We start from the raw sequence: 17086 nt of genomic DNA, 5'->3' as shown, positions 1-17086 counted from the left end.
TATGATGTTTAAGCCATGATGCAAAACCTATATGACTGCATTCCGTAACAGTGACAAATTCAGATAAAACTAAGGACTTGCTTATTTAGGCCTAAAACCACACATGCAGAAAACTAGAATACTGTCTAACCCTTGATGGATTTTCAGTTCAGTTTTCATCTTCGGTCAAAAGGTGTTGCCAAACTTCAACATGCTATGAATGAAAGCTTAATTATGCTTTCATGATTTCTCAATTAGACTACTGTAATGTGTTACTAGGTGGTTGCCCTTTAGGCCTAAATAAACTTCAGTTGATTCAATTGCAGCCGCTGAAGTGTTTTTAGGAACTCTGGACAGTTGATTATTCCCAGATTATCAAAATCGACAGTAGGCAGTAGATCCTTCTCATATCTGGCACCTAAACTCTGGAAGAGCCTTTCTAGCACAGTTCGGGAGGCAGACACACTTTGTCAGTTTAAAACTAGACTAAAGACATATATTTTTGCAATAGCATACACATAAAACACAAACGCATAACTTTTGAAACCCCGATTTATAGTTAGGCCACAAATAATTAGGGAAACTGGAGCTGGAAACACTTCTCAAATACACATTATAATTTGAATTCCATCTACGCTTATGTTAGTCTGTTTCCCCTTATTCTGAGGTCTCGATAATCCTGGACCCAGTCTGTACCCTGAGCAGATGCTGGGGTGGTCATGGAGAAGTAGAGAGCGTGAGACTGATTCCTGAAACACCCCAGAAAAGTTTTTTCATTGAAGACGTTTTCTTGAGTTTTTTTTTTTTTTTTTCACTGTTGTCAATTAGTAAAGTTTATTACTTGCCACTGTCGCCACTGGCTTGTTTGGTTTTAGACTGGGCATCGTTGCATCACACATTAAACTGAACTGAAATAAACTAAACTTCAACTGTGAAAACTGATGCTCGAGTGACAACATTTTTGTTGTTACAGTTGCCTCATTGCATGTGTTTGGAGCTCTGTCATATAAATTGGTAATTACCATTTTTATCATAAAATACATGCCCATTCATTACTATTTTTGTTTTTTACAGAGGGTAAACAAACCCGTAACATGGTTAAACAAATAAATCTACTCAAAATGTTTCGTTCCTCAAGCATTCACTTACCCTCTAGCCTGCTGGCATCACTAACCAGCTATTTTGGCTCTTCACCCTGTACAATGTCACTTAATTGTCTATCTTTGAGTGCAGGAGAAGCATTGATGGAGGCATTGGAGCTGGAGCAGATCTGTGACCTCGAGATGAAACAAGCACAACTCTGGGAACAACAGGCCTTGTTTGATGTCTCCTGAGCAGCTGCTTACTCATCTGAGGTAAGTGTTTGCTGCAATCTCAACACTCAACACTTTCCACCGGGGTGCAATGTTGCAATCATCTGCAATTTCATCATTCACCATGTTCGTGCTGCTTCTGCTAAAGGTAAACCTGTCCTGCACCTACTGCTTTCCTTGTGCTTGTGTTAAGGATGTCTCTGCTAAGGTACCCACTCTCCTGAGCGCTGGCAAGAACATCGGACCTGTCTTCATCCACATGGGGACGAATGACACTGGGCTGCGGCAGACGGAGATCCTGAAGAGGGACTTTAGGACCCTGATCGAGACGGTTTAACCTCCTTCTTACCGCAGAGGAAATAAAAAGGTTTAGTAGATTTTTTTGCTCTGAATGGACGGCTATTAACATGGTTTGAAGAACCGAAGCTGCTTTTTGCCAATAACTAGAATGTTCCCTGGGACTGTCCTAGGCTTTTCCGAGCTGATGGTCTGCACCCCAGCAAAGCTAGAGCTGAACTCCTGTTAAAACATTGCTCCTTCGTTCTGTTTGACTAGTAAATGAAAATTCTCATTTTAGCCACATAGACTCTTGCTTAACCGACTTAAATCAAAGAAGTGCATATCTAACAAACCCCATAGACTTCTTAAAGCTTGGGCTTCTAAACATAAGGTAACTAGTACTTAAAGCACTTATTGTAAATGAAATAATAACAGACAATAATCTTAATGCACCCTGTCTTACTGAGGCCTGGCTTAAACAAAATGACTGTATTAGTTTAAATGAAGCAACTCCTTAAGGATTTTTACATAATCATGAGGCTTGTCAGACAGGTCTTGATGGTGGTGTTGCATCAATCTTTAGTGATATTCTTAATGTTAATCAGACAAACTGACCTAGGTTTCATTTTTTTTTATATATTTGCACTTTTGAATATTCAGAAAAAATAACATGTTATCTCTCACTTTAATCATTGTTTCAAGAGTTCACACTTAGCTAATGATTGGTAATAAGCTAGTTTGGTATGCTGTCCCGGGAGAGAGCCCTGAGCTCATGAGATCCTCAAGCCCAGGGCTCCCTCCTGAAGGAGGGGAATTTGAGCTCAGGTAGATCTTGAGGACCCCCCCCCCCCCCTTCTGCTGCTAAAGGTTTGCTAGAAGGTGTGTTGCTGGTGGAATTTGAATATGGTGCTGATTTGTTTTAGTCAATGTACTTATGTCTTATGTTTTGGACTGTGGGAGGAAACAGGAGGACCTGTGAAAAACCCACGCAAGCTCTATTAAACTACTGGCCTGGCTGGAGTGGGCATGGCTCCTGCAGGAGTCGGCACTTGGGGTGTCACTCCTGTGGGAGTAAGAGAAGCAGAGTAGTGCATGCAAGGAAGGAAAAAGAAAAAGCTGGAAGGAAAAAGAAAAAGGAGAGAGAATGCAGAGTTTGTTCGCTTTGGAGCTAGGAGCAGGGCAAAGTAGTGCTTTTCAGAGAGGAGAAGCAGAGTTGAGTCCGTGCAGGAGGGACAGGGAGGGAGGAGCATGGGTAATGCTCAGCGTTAAGAGGAAGGAGAGAAGAGAAGGTGGCCGGGGCATGCTGATGCTTTAGGCTACCAATGAGTAAGTGGCAGCTTGTGGGTGTCTGTTAGGCAGTTTTGAGGTAGTAATGGCTGGATTAAGACCAGTCCTAGATTTGTGCGAACTGAACCACTGTATACACCAAATGCAGTTCAGGATGCTCAAGCAGAAGCCCATGCTCCAATCCTTTCGTCTTTTGAAATGGTTTGTAGCTGTAGACCTAAAGGATGCAGACTTTTATGTCTCCATTCTTTCACGCCACTGTCCATTCCTTTGGTTTCCATTTAACGTTGAACATGGCAGTACAAAGTCCTCCCCTTCAGGCTCTCCATGTCTCCATGGGTTATTACCAAGCTCATGGAGGGTACCCTAGCTCTCTTTAGCTTATGAGCATACACTCAATTATTTTGATGACTGGCATAAATTAGCCCCATGGTTTCTGCTGGTGGGCTTAGGCAGGGCCCTGGGATATTGAAGATTGATAAAAGCGGTCAGTTTGGCTTACAACCCCACCAAGCTGAATTGAAAAGGTGGTGAGCAAGGTTGTTGGTACCCAGACAGTGGCATTAGATAGGAAATTAGAAAACATCAAGAAAAAACTAATTACGTTGCTATGTGATTTAGTCAGATCTGAAGACTAGTGACGCACATTAGATATCTGCGAAATAAGCAGATATAGACCCAAGTTAAAAACCTTTTCTTCTTTTCGGTTTCTCTGTGACTCTCCTGCTAGACGGCCTCGGCTAGGGACAAACAACTTCCCCCAGAGACCAAGATAAGGAGACACTCTAAATCCCTACACACAAACACAGCTACACATGGACAATCAAAAACCCCCACATCCCACTTCTTCGTGTGCTTTCACCCACCGGTGTGGGTAGGTGGGTCTGTGACCAGTGCCCCCTGGCTTTATCAGACTATATCAACATCCCCTGTTCCCATGCCCTGTTGCGATGTTATGTCTATGTGTTTATGTGCTTGTGCTAGGGCTTTTTTCCCTCTGATCTCACACTGCCCTACTTCAACAGCAGTCCGAGAGGGGCTTTTTTCCGCCTTGCTCTTCCCTAATGTATCTTATTTTCTTAGGTGCAGCTACTTTCTTAGGGGACCATCCTACAAAAGGTATGATGCTCTGCCCATCTAATGAGTAACCACCATGGGTTTAGACCAGAACAAAGCCAGATTATTGTTCCTCATGTTGCCTGTGAACTCTCACCCAGGCATGAATTGCAATGTCTGGCTCTTTGGCATGTTTGAAATCGTCAAATTATTGTTTCATCTGATGTTGCTGATTAGTGGTAGGTGTTTTAATCCGGATGAATGTTAACAATAATTTTAATCAGATAAAAAGTGGAAAAGAGTGGAAAAACAATTTGCAACATGACTGAGCTGGTGGTGGTGAGTTCAGGCCATTTAGAGTGTAGATCATTTGCTACCACTAAGTACCTCTAATTGTAAGGAACCTCGTTAATCTCTCCACTAATATTCAGCTGCAGGTGCTCCCAGGACAAGTAGACTAGGCTGGTGGTTGAAGGGGTGGGGTGTGTTTTTTCCACTCACAAGGCACAAGGTAGGCTGCACAATCTTTAACTAGAAGTTAAAGATTTCACTGTTGATGCCTGGCAACTAAACCCTATCCTGACCATGCCCAGATGCGGCTTGTGCACCATGCCATGCCAGGGATCATGCTTGCATGTATCATTCCAACAAGAAAGCTTATCCTTTACACAGGCAAAAGCTGCTAACTCCCCTGAAACCTGTACAGACCAACCATAAGCGATGTAAATGAGGAGCTGGGAAAGAACAGGGTCTTGCTCTAAGGCAGTTTTGAGCTCCTGGACCAATGCTAGTCTATGCAGTAGACGATGTAGGAGTTGGATTATGTCTGCTTCAGGGTAGTTAACTTCATCTGTTGTTTCCTGAACTGGGACAGAGTAAGACAACAGGTCAGCCATTACATTTTCATGATCTGGTGTGATCTGGTGCGTGTAGTTTTGCTGACAAAGCCAATCATATGTAATATAAAGGGGTCTATATCTGTAGTTGCCAGTAGTGTTACTAAGGCATAATGAACTGTTCTCAATATAGAAGGGCAGCTGTACAAGAACAAGTACCATCGTTCACATTTTGCTGATAGGCAAAAGCCATTGATTTCTTTACCTCATCTCAGTCACGTGGTGTATGCTTTTATATTACAATAAAATTTTTGATTAGCTAATCTTGTATAATCTCTGAAAAAGCAACAAAACCGCATGGTTTAGCCACCCTCCTTAAGTATGCAACATATTTAGCTATTGACTATGGCGTGCGCTAGCTGCACTGATGCTGCACTGATGTGACTCCCATGGGACTGTAGGCTCACTGGGTTGAAGCAGAAAGGGGTTTGGGTAAGTTAGTGACAGCATGGGAAATTCTTAAGCCATCCTTGTGGCCAATTGTTATATCTGTAAAGACAACTCGTGATGTACGTACTTTGACTTTTTATACTTTTTTGTTGTGATTCACTTTTCTGTCATGATAACCATTTAACCAGTGGGGGATATGTGGATGAGTGGCGGCATATTGGGACAGCATAACAGCATGGAGACTGCCCCATCCGTTCTAAAGCAACACCACACCAATCCAACCATACCCCCCTTGTTACACCTTTTTAATGAGAGAATTGTAATCTGTGTTCGTATAAAAGGTGTGTTTAAAGTGGGTTTGATTGACACACACTGTTGCTAATGACATCCATTATCTGGATCAACACTCATTCAGTTGTGACTTATTACAATACAGTGCAACCTCACTCATTCACTCTCCTTCAGCATATTCCCTGATTTTTTTAGGGGTCGCCAGAGCGGAATGAACTGCCAATTATGCTGTCATATGTTTTTTTTTATGCACCGGATGGGATACCAGCCTACACAATACTACATCTAATAGCTCAATTGATGTAATAATGAAAATGAACAAAATATAATGTAACAAATTTAATTCACTTTGGTAGCTAATGCTAAAGTACTCCGATTGGACCTTATTGTAATAGAAAAAAATATATTTTATTGTTTTAACTTAATGTTTTCTCATTCATTCATTTTCTTTTCAGCTTAGTCCCATTTTTAATTTGGGGTCACCACAACGAAATGAAACACCATCTTATCCAGCACATGTTTTACGCAATGGATGCTCGTCCAGGCACATCATTGGAGGAAACCCATGCGAACAAGGGAAGAACTTCACACAAAAACACCAACTGACCCAGATGAGGCTCGAATCAGTGCTACCCACTGTGCAACTGCATCGCCCCTTAATGTTTTCTTTACAATAATATTTTTTTCTAATATACTGTTAGAATACCTCGACATTTTTGACTTTATGTGCCATGAAGATTTTCAAAATAAACGTCTCTGGCACCTAGACTGCAGTTCTGCACAAGAAATTGGCCAGAGGAAAAATAGTCATGCCCTACACACAAAAAAATATATTTTGAAGAAGGCTATATACTGATAACCATTGACAGCCATAGAAGGAATAGCAAATGCTATTGAAGTCAGTGGTTACAGGTTTCTGGCTGACTTCAAAGTATCTTCTTCTGTATTCAACAGAAGAAAGACAGTCAAACAGGGTTGTAACTAATGAAAGATAAGTAAATGATGACAGAATCTTCAGTTCCCCTTCGGGGGGAACTCCAGCACTATAAGTGGATTTGATGTTCTAAATCCACGTATGGGAGGTTCGGTTCAGAAGCTACTCGTCTGAAAGAGTATTGAACGGGCCAATTAAGAATGAATTGGCAGCGCAAGCCTGCGCAGGTGAGCGGCATAAGCAATCAACTGAGTATATAAGCTCACCTGGCGCCAGCAGACGCTATCCTTTTCGCTTCAGAGACTTTTCTGATCGAGCTTCATGAGGGTTCCTCCTGCTGTCTACAGCCACTTCGAGCGAACGAGTGTCTCCCGGTCCAGAGCGAGTCCACGCATCGGCAGATGGTCGAGCTGGGTTTCTCCCTTGCCTGGCGTCCCTTTGGGTCCGGTCCTCCAGAGCAGTGCGTATTGTTGCAAAGCATCCTAAAAGAGCAACACAGTCGTGCAGCACGTCCTTTTTAGGACGGCGCTCCGACTGTGCGTTTCTGGTTGCGGGGGTTTCCTGGCTCCGGATGATGGGCACGATCACTGCATTACATGTTTGGGGGTCCAGCATGTTAATGTGGTGCTCGGGGGCGGTTCATGTCGTCACTACGTTGCCATGACCGTCGCGCAGTTGAGATCGCGGCAAACTCTCGTGAGAGAGCGAGCCACCCCAGTCGCCTCCTGTTCTGCAGCGGGCGCTCGGGCAGATCTGAGGGTTCCAGCGAGAGATAATCCGCCGCCTAAGGGCTCGCGGACCTCTCGCTCCTCCAAGTGCTCCATCCAAGCTTCGGGCGCTGGGAGTGATCCGTCTAATCAGATGGTAGCTCTCACGCTCGCTGACACCGGAGATCAGATGTCCTCCGCGGCATCGGAGGGTGGGCTTTCATTGTCCGACGATGATCCGGACCCGCTCGCCCCCTTCGGGCAGGTGAGCACTGTCAAAACGGATACTGAAACGGACGTGTTAGCCGTGCTTTCCCGGGCTGCTTCGGCCGTGGGTTGGAGATGGTTTATCCCCCAGCTCCGCGGCCGGACCGACTAGAGGGGCGTTCCCTTCTTCCCGGCGACGCACAGTAGGCTCACGCGGTCTTAAAGAGCACCTTTTTTCTGCTCGTGCTGCGTGTCCCTCCACCCTTACCACTCTTGGTGGTGGAGCGGCCAGGGGGAATGTGGCGATTCCTCAGGTTGAGTGTGCGATGGCGGTTAATCCGCGCAGCGCCTCTTCTTGGCGGGGTCTGCCTCGTCTCACATCCAAAGCCTATGAGTTTTCGGCTCCCTTGGAGCTAGAGCTTACAAAGCTACGGACCAGGCTGCATCCGCCTTGCATGCGATAGCCACCGTCCAGCGCTACCAAGCGCAGGCGCTGGCCGAGCTGCACGAGGGTGGGTCCAACCCAGGCTTATGAGCTTCGCACCGCAGCCGACTAAGCTCTTCGGACTACTAAGTCCGCTGCGTGTGCTTTGGGGAGGACGATGTCCACACTAGTGGTCCAGAAGCCCCACCTCTAACAAAACTTGGTTGATATGCGCGAAGTTGACAAAGTCCGCTTTCTTGACTCGCCCATATCCCAAGCTGGTCGGCGACACAGTCTGCGAATTCACCCAGGAATTCGAGCCAGTGAGAGAGCAGTCCGATGGGTGATGTCTAATCGGCGGCCCGTAAGCCCGCTCCGCCCGCCGTGCCATCCATACCTGCTCCTCGCCGAAGGCGCCCGCCTACGAGAGCTGCACCGCACTCGCCTCTGGCGAAGCGAGCGCGTCGAGCACCTCGGAAGCAGGCCACTCCCCCTGCCTAGAACGCAGCTAAGTCTGGCAACGGACCGCGAAGCGTCCCTGGGACAGGTCATCTGGAGAGGAGGGAACTTGCTCTTTCCCCGCTGGAGGGCGGGGCGCCATTTCCAACGGCACTTTTTACTGCCATGAAATGAAAGGGCACTTTTCCACTTCTCCAGAGGTGACAGCCAGAAATCTGCCAGTTTGAGCTCAGCTCTCTAGCTCGTAGGTTCGGTGCACTCCGCCAGTGGCTCACGGGCAATGCAGGCCCTGCCAGCCTGGGACACGCCGCCTCTCAGCTTGCAAGGTCTGCATGCTCCGCCAGCGGCTCAAGGGCGCTGGGGGGACGGTCTCCCTTCTCCCAGCCCCCAAGCCCCCCCTCCGGAGTCAGGGTGCGGAGCCAGAGCGAATCGCTCTCCTCCAGCTCTTCTGTGGGACCCTCGCGCTCCCCGGATCAGCACACCCGCTCCGCGCTGCCCCTCCGCGGGTATGACAACGATTGCTGCGATGACGTCATTAGCGAGGGCTCTGCCTGCCTGGTTAGCGCGGGCCAGCCCCTCGCGGTGGCTCATACGCACGATCAGACTCGGCTACGAACTACAGTTCTCCAAAAGGCCTCCCAGGTTCACGGGCGTGTGTTTCACCAGGGTCAATCCCCTGTCCGCCCCTGTCTTGCGAGAGGAGATTGCTGCCCTCCTGGCGAAGGGTGCAATCGAGCCGGTACCTCCAGCAGAGATGGAGAGCGGGTTTTACAGCCCGTACTTCATCGTACCCAAAAAGAGCGGTGGGTCACGGCCAATCCTAGATCTGCGCGTTTTGAATCGCTGCCTTCACAAGCTGTCGTTCAGAATGCTTACGCAGAGGCGCATCCTCCGATGCGTTCGTCCTCAGGATTGGTTTGCAGCCATAGACCTGAAGGACGCGTATTTTCATGTCTCCATTCTTCCACGCCACCGTCAGTTTCTGCGGTTTGCGTTCGAAGGTCGAGCATGGCAGTACAAGGTCCTCCCCTTCGGGCTCTCTCTGTCTCCGCGGGTCTTCACCAAACTCGCGGAGGGTGCCCTAGCGCCTCTGCGGCTTGCGGGCATCCGCATACTCGATTATCTCGACGACTGGCTGATTTTAGCCCACTCTCGGGAGCAATTGACTGCGCACAGAGACGAGGTGCTCCGACATCTCCGCCTACTGGGGTTGCAGGTCAACTGGGAAAAGAGCAAACTCGCCCCGGTGCAGAGGATCTCTTTTCTCGGGATGGAGCTGGACTCGGTCACCATGGTAGCGCGCCTCTCCGGAGAGCGCGCTCGCCTGCTGCTGAACTGTCTGAGGGAGCTCAACAGTAAGCTAGTGGTCCCACTGAAATATTTTCAGTGGCTCCTGGGGCATATGGCTTCCGCTGCGGCTATCACGCCGCTCGGATTGCTCCATATGAGACCACTTCAGCACTGGCTTCAAAATCGAGTTCCGAGACGCGCATGGCATGCGGGCACACACCGAGTCTCTGTTACTGCGCTGTGTCGCCGCACCCTCAGCCCCTGGAACGACCCCTCATTCCTGCAGGCCGGTGTGCCTTTGGGACAGGCGTCCAGTCATGTTGTTGTTTCGACAGATGCTTCCAGCACAGGCTGGGGAGCCGTGTGTCGCGGGCATGCAGCTGCGGGCCTTTGGGTAGGTGCCCAGCTGCATTGGCACATCTATCGCCTAGAGCTGTTGGCAATGTTCCTTGCTCTCCGCCGTTTTTCTCCGGCGCTGGAGCAGCAACACGTGCTGGTCAGGACGGACAGTACGGCGGCGGCGGCGTATATCAACCGCATGGGGGGTATGCGCTCTCGCCGCATGTCTCAGCTCGCCCGCCGTCTGCTCCTCTGGAGTCACCCGTGGCTGAAGTCGCTGCGCGCCATTCACATCCCAGGTATGCTCAACCGTGCAGCCGATGTGCTCTCACGGCAGCAGATTCACTCTGGAGAATGGAGACTCCACCCCGAGTCTTTCCAGCTGATATGGGCTGTTTGCTTCCCCCGAGAACGCTCATTGCCAGTTGTTTTATTCCCTGACCGAGGGCTCTCTCGGCACGGATGCACTGGCCCACAACTGGCCTCGGGGCATACGCAAGTATGCGTTTCCCCCAGTGAGCCTGATCGCGCAGTTAATGTGCAAGGTCAGGGAGGACGAGGAGCAGGTTCTGTTAGTTGCGCCCCTCTGGCCCAACCGGACCTGGATATCAGAGCTCTCCCTCCTCGCGACGGCCCTCCCTTTGCAGATCCCTTTGAGAGAGGACCTACTTTCTCAGGGACAAGGCACCGTCTGGCACCCTCGTCCCGATCTCTGGAACCTCCACATGTGGTCCATAGACGCGAGGAAGACTTAGGTAACCTGCCGCCCGCGGTGGTTGATACCCCTCTACGAGGCCCGCCTACGCCCTGAAGTGGAGTCTATTCACTGAGTGGTGTGTCTTACGCAGAGAAGACCCCCGATCTTGCCAGATCAGTGTTGTGCTCTCTTCCTTCAAGAGAAGCTGGATAGTAGGCTGTCGCCCTCCACTCTCAAGGTTTACGTTGCTGCCATCTCCGCTCACCATGACGCGGTGGCTGGCGGCACCGTGGGAAAGCATTACCTCATCATCCGGTTCCTCAGAGGCGCTAGGCGAATTAATCCAACTCGCCCCCCTCTCACGCCCTCTTGGGATCTCGCCCTCGTTCTCACGAGCCTGCGATTTGATCCCTTCGAGCCACTCGATACAGTATCTTTAAGATTTCTGTCCCTGAAGACAGCTCTGCTGGTCGCGTTGGCCTCCATTAAGAGGGTCAGGGACCTGGAGGCATTTTCGGTCAGTGACTCGTGCCTGGAATTCGGGCCGGGATTTTCTCACGTTATCCTGAGACCCGGGTTATGTGCCCAAAGTTCCTACCACTCCCTTTAGAGATCAGGTAGTAACCCTGCAAGCGCTGCCCCCGGAGGAGGCAGACCCAGCCCTGTCCTTACTTTGTCCAGTCGCGCTCTGCGCATTTATGTGGACCGTACTCAGAACTTTAGATCTTCTGAGCAGCTCTTTGTCTGTTATGGCGGACGGCAGCAGGGAAGTGCCGTGTCTAAACAACGTTTATCCCACTGGATTGTGGAGGCCATTTCATGTGCTTATTTGAGCAGAGGTCAGCCGCGCCCCCAGGGAGTGCATGCGCACTCCACTCGGAGCGTTGCATCCTCTTGGGCGTGTGCGCGTGGCGCTTCTTTAACAGACATTTGTAGAGCTGCGGGCTGGGCGACACCCAACACATTTGCAAGATTTTATAATCTGCGAGTGGAGCCGGTTTCCTCAAGGGTGTTAGGTACCTTTGGTGATTGAGGAAACAACTCGGTAGGTGTTGTACACGCTTGCGGTGCCTTTTTTCCCTAACGCGGAGAGATATGCACCCTCCTGTCTGTCAGTAAGTTCCCCATTCGGTGAGCCCTGCAGATTCCTCCGAGGCCCCCAGCACTGACTCAGCGGAGGAGTCACTTGCTGGCCCATTACGTTGTAGGTCTGCCCGCTGGTCAGCCCGCGTTTTGGGTATAGGTGCCTGCTATGGCCGATCCCCGCTGGTGATCCCCATATGCTTTTCCGCCACGGTTAAGTTTCCCCCCTGGGCGGACCCGTGCTTTCCCTATCTGCTAACCACCTTTTATGCGCACTCCCCCTTTTCAGGGTTAGTCCATATGTAATTCCATTTGTTCCCCCTATTGGGTGCGGATGGTCTCCGCAGCGTCCTCCCTACTGGGATGGCACGCTTCCCAACGTACTGTCGTGTATTCCTAGAATTATCTAGATGCTAGCGACTCCCAAAAAAGATACCTATTCCGTAAAACTTCTTTTGAAGTGGGATAAGTTAGGGCCAAGGGCACGTTGGAGGACCACGCCTCTCATGATCTGGGCGCGTCACGCTTGCCTGACCGCTCTCTCATGGTGGGTGTTGGTAAGGTGCAGTCATTGTGGCGCTTTCAATGGGCTCCCATACGTGGATTTAGAACATCAAATCCACTTATAGTGCTGGAGTTCCCCTCGAAGGGGAACGTTCGAGGTTACTAAAGTAACCCTTCGTTCCCCGAGGAGGGGAACGGAAGCACTATACTCCGTCGCCATAATGACTTTCCCTTAGCTGTTAAAAGTCTCTTCAGCTTAAAAAGGATAGCGTCTGCTGGCGCCAGGTGAGCTTATATACTCAGTTGATTGCTTATGCCGCTCACCTGCGCAGGCTTGCGCTGCCAATTCATTCTTAATTGGCCCGTTCAATACTCTTTCAGACGAGTAGCTTCTGAATCGAACCTCCCATACGTGGATTTAGAACATCAAATCCACTTATAGTGCTTCCGTTCCACTCCTCGGGGAACGAAGGGTTACTTTAGTAACCTCGAACGTTTTGTGTGAACTCTTTGTGTGATCCCTTTAAGGCAGGTGATGAAATATTTGGAGGCATGCCTCCTTTTATAATTGAAATGTTTTATAAAGTTCAAATGAATTTGTACAAATTAGTACAATTTGTACAAATTATTTTTTTGACAATATGTAAAAAAATAAATAAAAAAATAATAAAATGTAAATGCTTTCATGAAATTAGGCTTGCACAGCTTATGCACATGTCTACTGTGATTTATAGTTTTATATCTCACTTAAAATACATTAGGTGTTGTTAGAAAGACTCACGGGAGGTGTAGTTTTATCACTCACCTGTTGCTGTTGTTGATACTGTAGAAGCTGTTGCTGCTGGTATTGGTGGATATGCTGTAGGTGCTGGATCTGCTGTAACTGGTTCTGATACTGATGCTGTTGTTGTTGTTGGGACAGAAAGTGAGTTGCTGTGTTTGGATCATAGCCACCTTCATTCCCGACTGCCATGACATATGAACCAGTGGCAGGAGATGCCACACCTGACTGTTCATTACTAATTGGCTCCCACGCATCAGAGGAAGAAAGGCAGTAAAGACCCTGGGAGACATAATTGTGGGGCCACACTTCTGCAGAGGAATGGTGCATCTGGTCTGTAAGAGATACACAAAAATAAAAATTTTACAGCTTTATGAGTAGTGGGATATTTTATTTCAGATCTGAAATTATTATTTTTTTCCACACAGCCTGTGCTATAGATTATTGCATGGCTACAAACTCTTAAATAAATATGAAATATTGATCTGACATGGAATTCAAGTGTTTTAGTGATTATTACAGAAGTATTTTTTTCACATATTACATCATGTGAAATTACATATTAATCAAAGTCTTTGATGATTAATATGCAAATGGATTAGTCAAAAAGATCTTCAAAGTAAAATGCACTTTAATAAAAAAAAAGATGTTAAAACACAGCTAACATGAAAGTAAAATTTATTTTCAGATTTCAACATTTAGTTGCTTTTAGATTTGTTGATGCTAATATATTGATCAGATAGCAAATCCTAGGAATTTAAAATTCCTATTCTATTATAGACATTTATTCATTCATTTTCCTTCGGCTTATTTCCTTATTTATCAGGGTTCACCACAGTGGAATAAAATGCCGATTATTCTGGCACATGTTTTACACATGTTTTGCCCTTCCAGCTGCAGTACTGGAAAACACTCATACAGTACACTCTCACATTCACATGCACGCACACACTATGACTAATTTAGTTTCAGTTAACCCATACTGCATGTCTTTGGACTGTGGTTGAAACTGGAACATGGAAAACATGCAATCTCCACACAGAAATGCCAACTGGCCCTGCTAGGACTCAAACCAGTGACCTTACTGTGAGGCAACAGTGCTAACCAGGGGCGGACTGGCCATAAGGGCCAGCAGGACCTTTCTCAGTGACCTGACGATCAATATGGCCTGCCACCATGAATCTGGCCTGGCACCACCCCCCATCATCCCACCAATCACTCTGTGCCCCCCGTCATTCTTCTCCACTGAGTTCCTTTCTTGGCTTTTTTTCTCTATAAACCTTTATAGCAGCCTCCTAACTGGAATAGGATCTGGTAAATTATTGATTTGTGTTCTACAGTATTGGAAGTATTGTCTTACAAGATAATAAGCAAAAATAAATGTATAAACATTTGTCTTCCATTTTTATCACTATGATATAATACAATAGTAATGTCACTACATTCACCTCTTTCACACAGATGTCAGTTCACCTGCTCACAGTCCCCTAAATACTAATTAACAACACCTGTGCATTCTCTTATCAGTTTCTTTAATAACACTCCTCCAATTATTTCCTGGTCATTTTGGCTGTTTCTCAATTCCAAAAACACAGAGAACAGACTTGCATCCTTGTGAAGACTAGGAAGAATGAACTCGGGAGACCGCGAGGTCAGAGAACACGTCCTGTGATAAATGAAATGCTTTCTTCCCTGGTTCTTCCTGATGGTCAAATGACCCTAGCTTTAACCAAAAATGATTTAAACATTACATTATTCATTCAATCATTTATTGTTTTTACCCTTTTCACAATACTCTGCATAAAGGCTTTACAAATATATGTTGCACAATATAAATAAAACAGATTTTAATACAGATTTTAACAAATAAGAACCCTTAATGTGTTCACGCCTCTATTAAGATTTCAATGTTTATATTCACCAATTCATTTAGGGAAACTCCTGAGATAAATAAGTTATATCTCTGAACTTTAATAATAAACCTATTTAAAATGCTGCGCTTCCCACCTGCAGTCGCAATCTGCATCCATGCATCCTCAACATCAAGAATATCTCTGTTCTTGCGGTCTTAAAGATTCGAACTGAACTTTGGCAACTGATGATGACGTTACACGAAAACAAAAGGACACAAGATCACTGAAGAACGCATATTGAAAAACAGCCTAGGTCTTCTGGTCTCATTGTCTTTTGCGTTCCATAGACCCTTACACCAACCAAAAAAAAAGATATTCAAATAATACAAGTATATTGTATTTTTACATGCTCTGAACTGTTGTTTATTCACTGTTCAATAAACATACTTGGTTTTGCATTAATTCAGTCATGTGTGTGTGTGTGTGTGTGTGTGTGTGTGTGTGTGTGTGTGTGTGTGTGTGTGTGTGTGTGTGTGTGTGTGTGTGTGTGTGACAAAAGATTGGATCATGACTGCTCATAATGGATCCCTCTCCATCTGCACCCCCGAACCTTTTCACAAAACTGGTCACTGCCCTGAAAGCTTTACTTATCACCATACAGCTACTGTAAATGTATGCTTCTGATAAAGTGGGCTTCCTCACTTCTCACCAAAAGATCATTGCTGAGGGCAAAGTCAATATGGAATGCTAATAGTGCCGTAATCAACTACTATGTTCAATAACCACTTCTCTGAAGTTTTCAGTAAAGCCTCTGGAGTACTCTCGATCTTTTAACCACTCTTTCATCTCTGCCAAGGATACTCCAGTATCTGAGGTCCCGTTCACACAAATACATTTTAGTTTTAAAACTGTTTTAGAATGAACATGATCCATGTCCATGCTGGCATTTCATCTAGCGTTTCTGAAAAGATCTCCGTCCACACTATGCTGCTGAAAATGGACATCACGTGACTGCACACACACACTCTGGCATGAGCAGCAACATATGCAGAGGTCTGGGTTCCAGGCAGTCAACTCATGTCAAAGCAGCTTACATCAGACAGTTCAACAATGATATACTGCTGGATCTTATTTCAATATAGTTGTTAAACATCATGTTTAAGTCATCTGGTCTCTAAAGACTCAACTGGTCTTTTGAATCTATTAGCAACTTGTTCTCAGGTAACACATTTTGGCTGAGCGCAAAGGTAAGTTAATATATTAATTTGTCTAACCACTTATACTAATTCTGCACATTTGACTGATTGCTTGCCTCTATTTTCTATACTGTATAAAGGTATTGTATTTTATACTTTTTAAATGTCCATTATTGATTATTAAAACTTATATGCCTGATATTCAGCAAAAAAGACAGGGTATGTTTCAATGAAAATGAAAGGAGGCAGTTATAGGTTTTGTTTTGTTATAAATATGCATACAGTGAAGATGATGGTCATATATTAAATATGTAGCTACTCGATGCCTTTACATTTTTGTTGTCTGTTAAGTTGTTAATATCAAAATGAAAATAGGCTGTTCCTTATGTTTATCATGTTTTCATTTTATTGTTAAGTTGCAACATTGTAGTCAGGGTGATTTTAATAAGGTTATAAAGAACACTGTTCCTTTTCAAGATTTTCCCGACATTGTGTCCTCGGGAGTTTGTTTTTCATATCAAACTTGCAAAGTCTGAACTTACAAGGAAAGGATGCAAGACTGAACTTTGTGCACTTAATTTTGAGTAAAAGCTCCAAATAGAGAAGAGAATGCTGCAGCAACGCCTCTGTATTTCACGGAGCAGCAGCGTTTTAAAATGAAAATGGGAGGACGGAAGGCTTAACCATAGCTAATTGGGGCCTGAGACTTTACCCTACTATTCCATACCCTGGCAGTGGCTATCAGGTGGAACTAATCTGCTCTCATTAGCACTTACTGACATGGTTTGAATTCACACATCTGCTGTGCTACAGCGATGTACGATGACACCATCTGACAAGAAAATTTCAGAAAAAAGAAGATATCCTCATATCCCAATGACTAGCCACTTGCCATAACCCTGAAACAGCTTGCCAGCTCACCTTTAACACTGCCTGTCCTCCAGTACCAAAACCCTTGCAAGTTGACACTACTCATGTGAGGAGCATGTACAACCCTTGGGGTCAGGATTATTCATTTACTACACCACTCAGGACATTTCCTCAAAAACGGTCTTGTCAATTCCCTGTGAGCACCATTCAACTTAGATCTGAAATAATAATCTTCACCAAAATCCCAGAAG

The 17086-nt window shown here is 46.2% G+C and overlaps 1 protein-coding gene across 4 annotated transcripts in view; it reads right to left on the bottom strand.

Moving 5' to 3' along the window:
• The window catches only part of fam131bb (family with sequence similarity 131 member Bb), a 79703-nt gene that overhangs the window by 4774 nt on the left and 57843 nt on the right, over nt 1–17086 (bottom strand). For all 4 annotated transcript variants that reach the window (XM_009292208.5, XM_009292209.5, XM_001919486.8 and 1 more), the window contains one exon: nt 12941–13251. In XM_009292208.5, coding sequence (XP_009290483.1) covers nt 12941–13251 — 311 coding nt within the window. The remainder of the gene's footprint in view (nt 1–12940; nt 13252–17086) is intronic.

Source organism: Danio rerio, chromosome 16 (assembly GCF_049306965.1).
Source record: "Danio rerio strain Tuebingen ecotype United States chromosome 16, GRCz12tu, whole genome shotgun sequence".
Lineage (NCBI taxonomy): Eukaryota > Metazoa > Chordata > Actinopteri > Cypriniformes > Danionidae > Danio > Danio rerio.
This window is presented reverse-complemented; position numbering and strand designations above follow the sequence as displayed.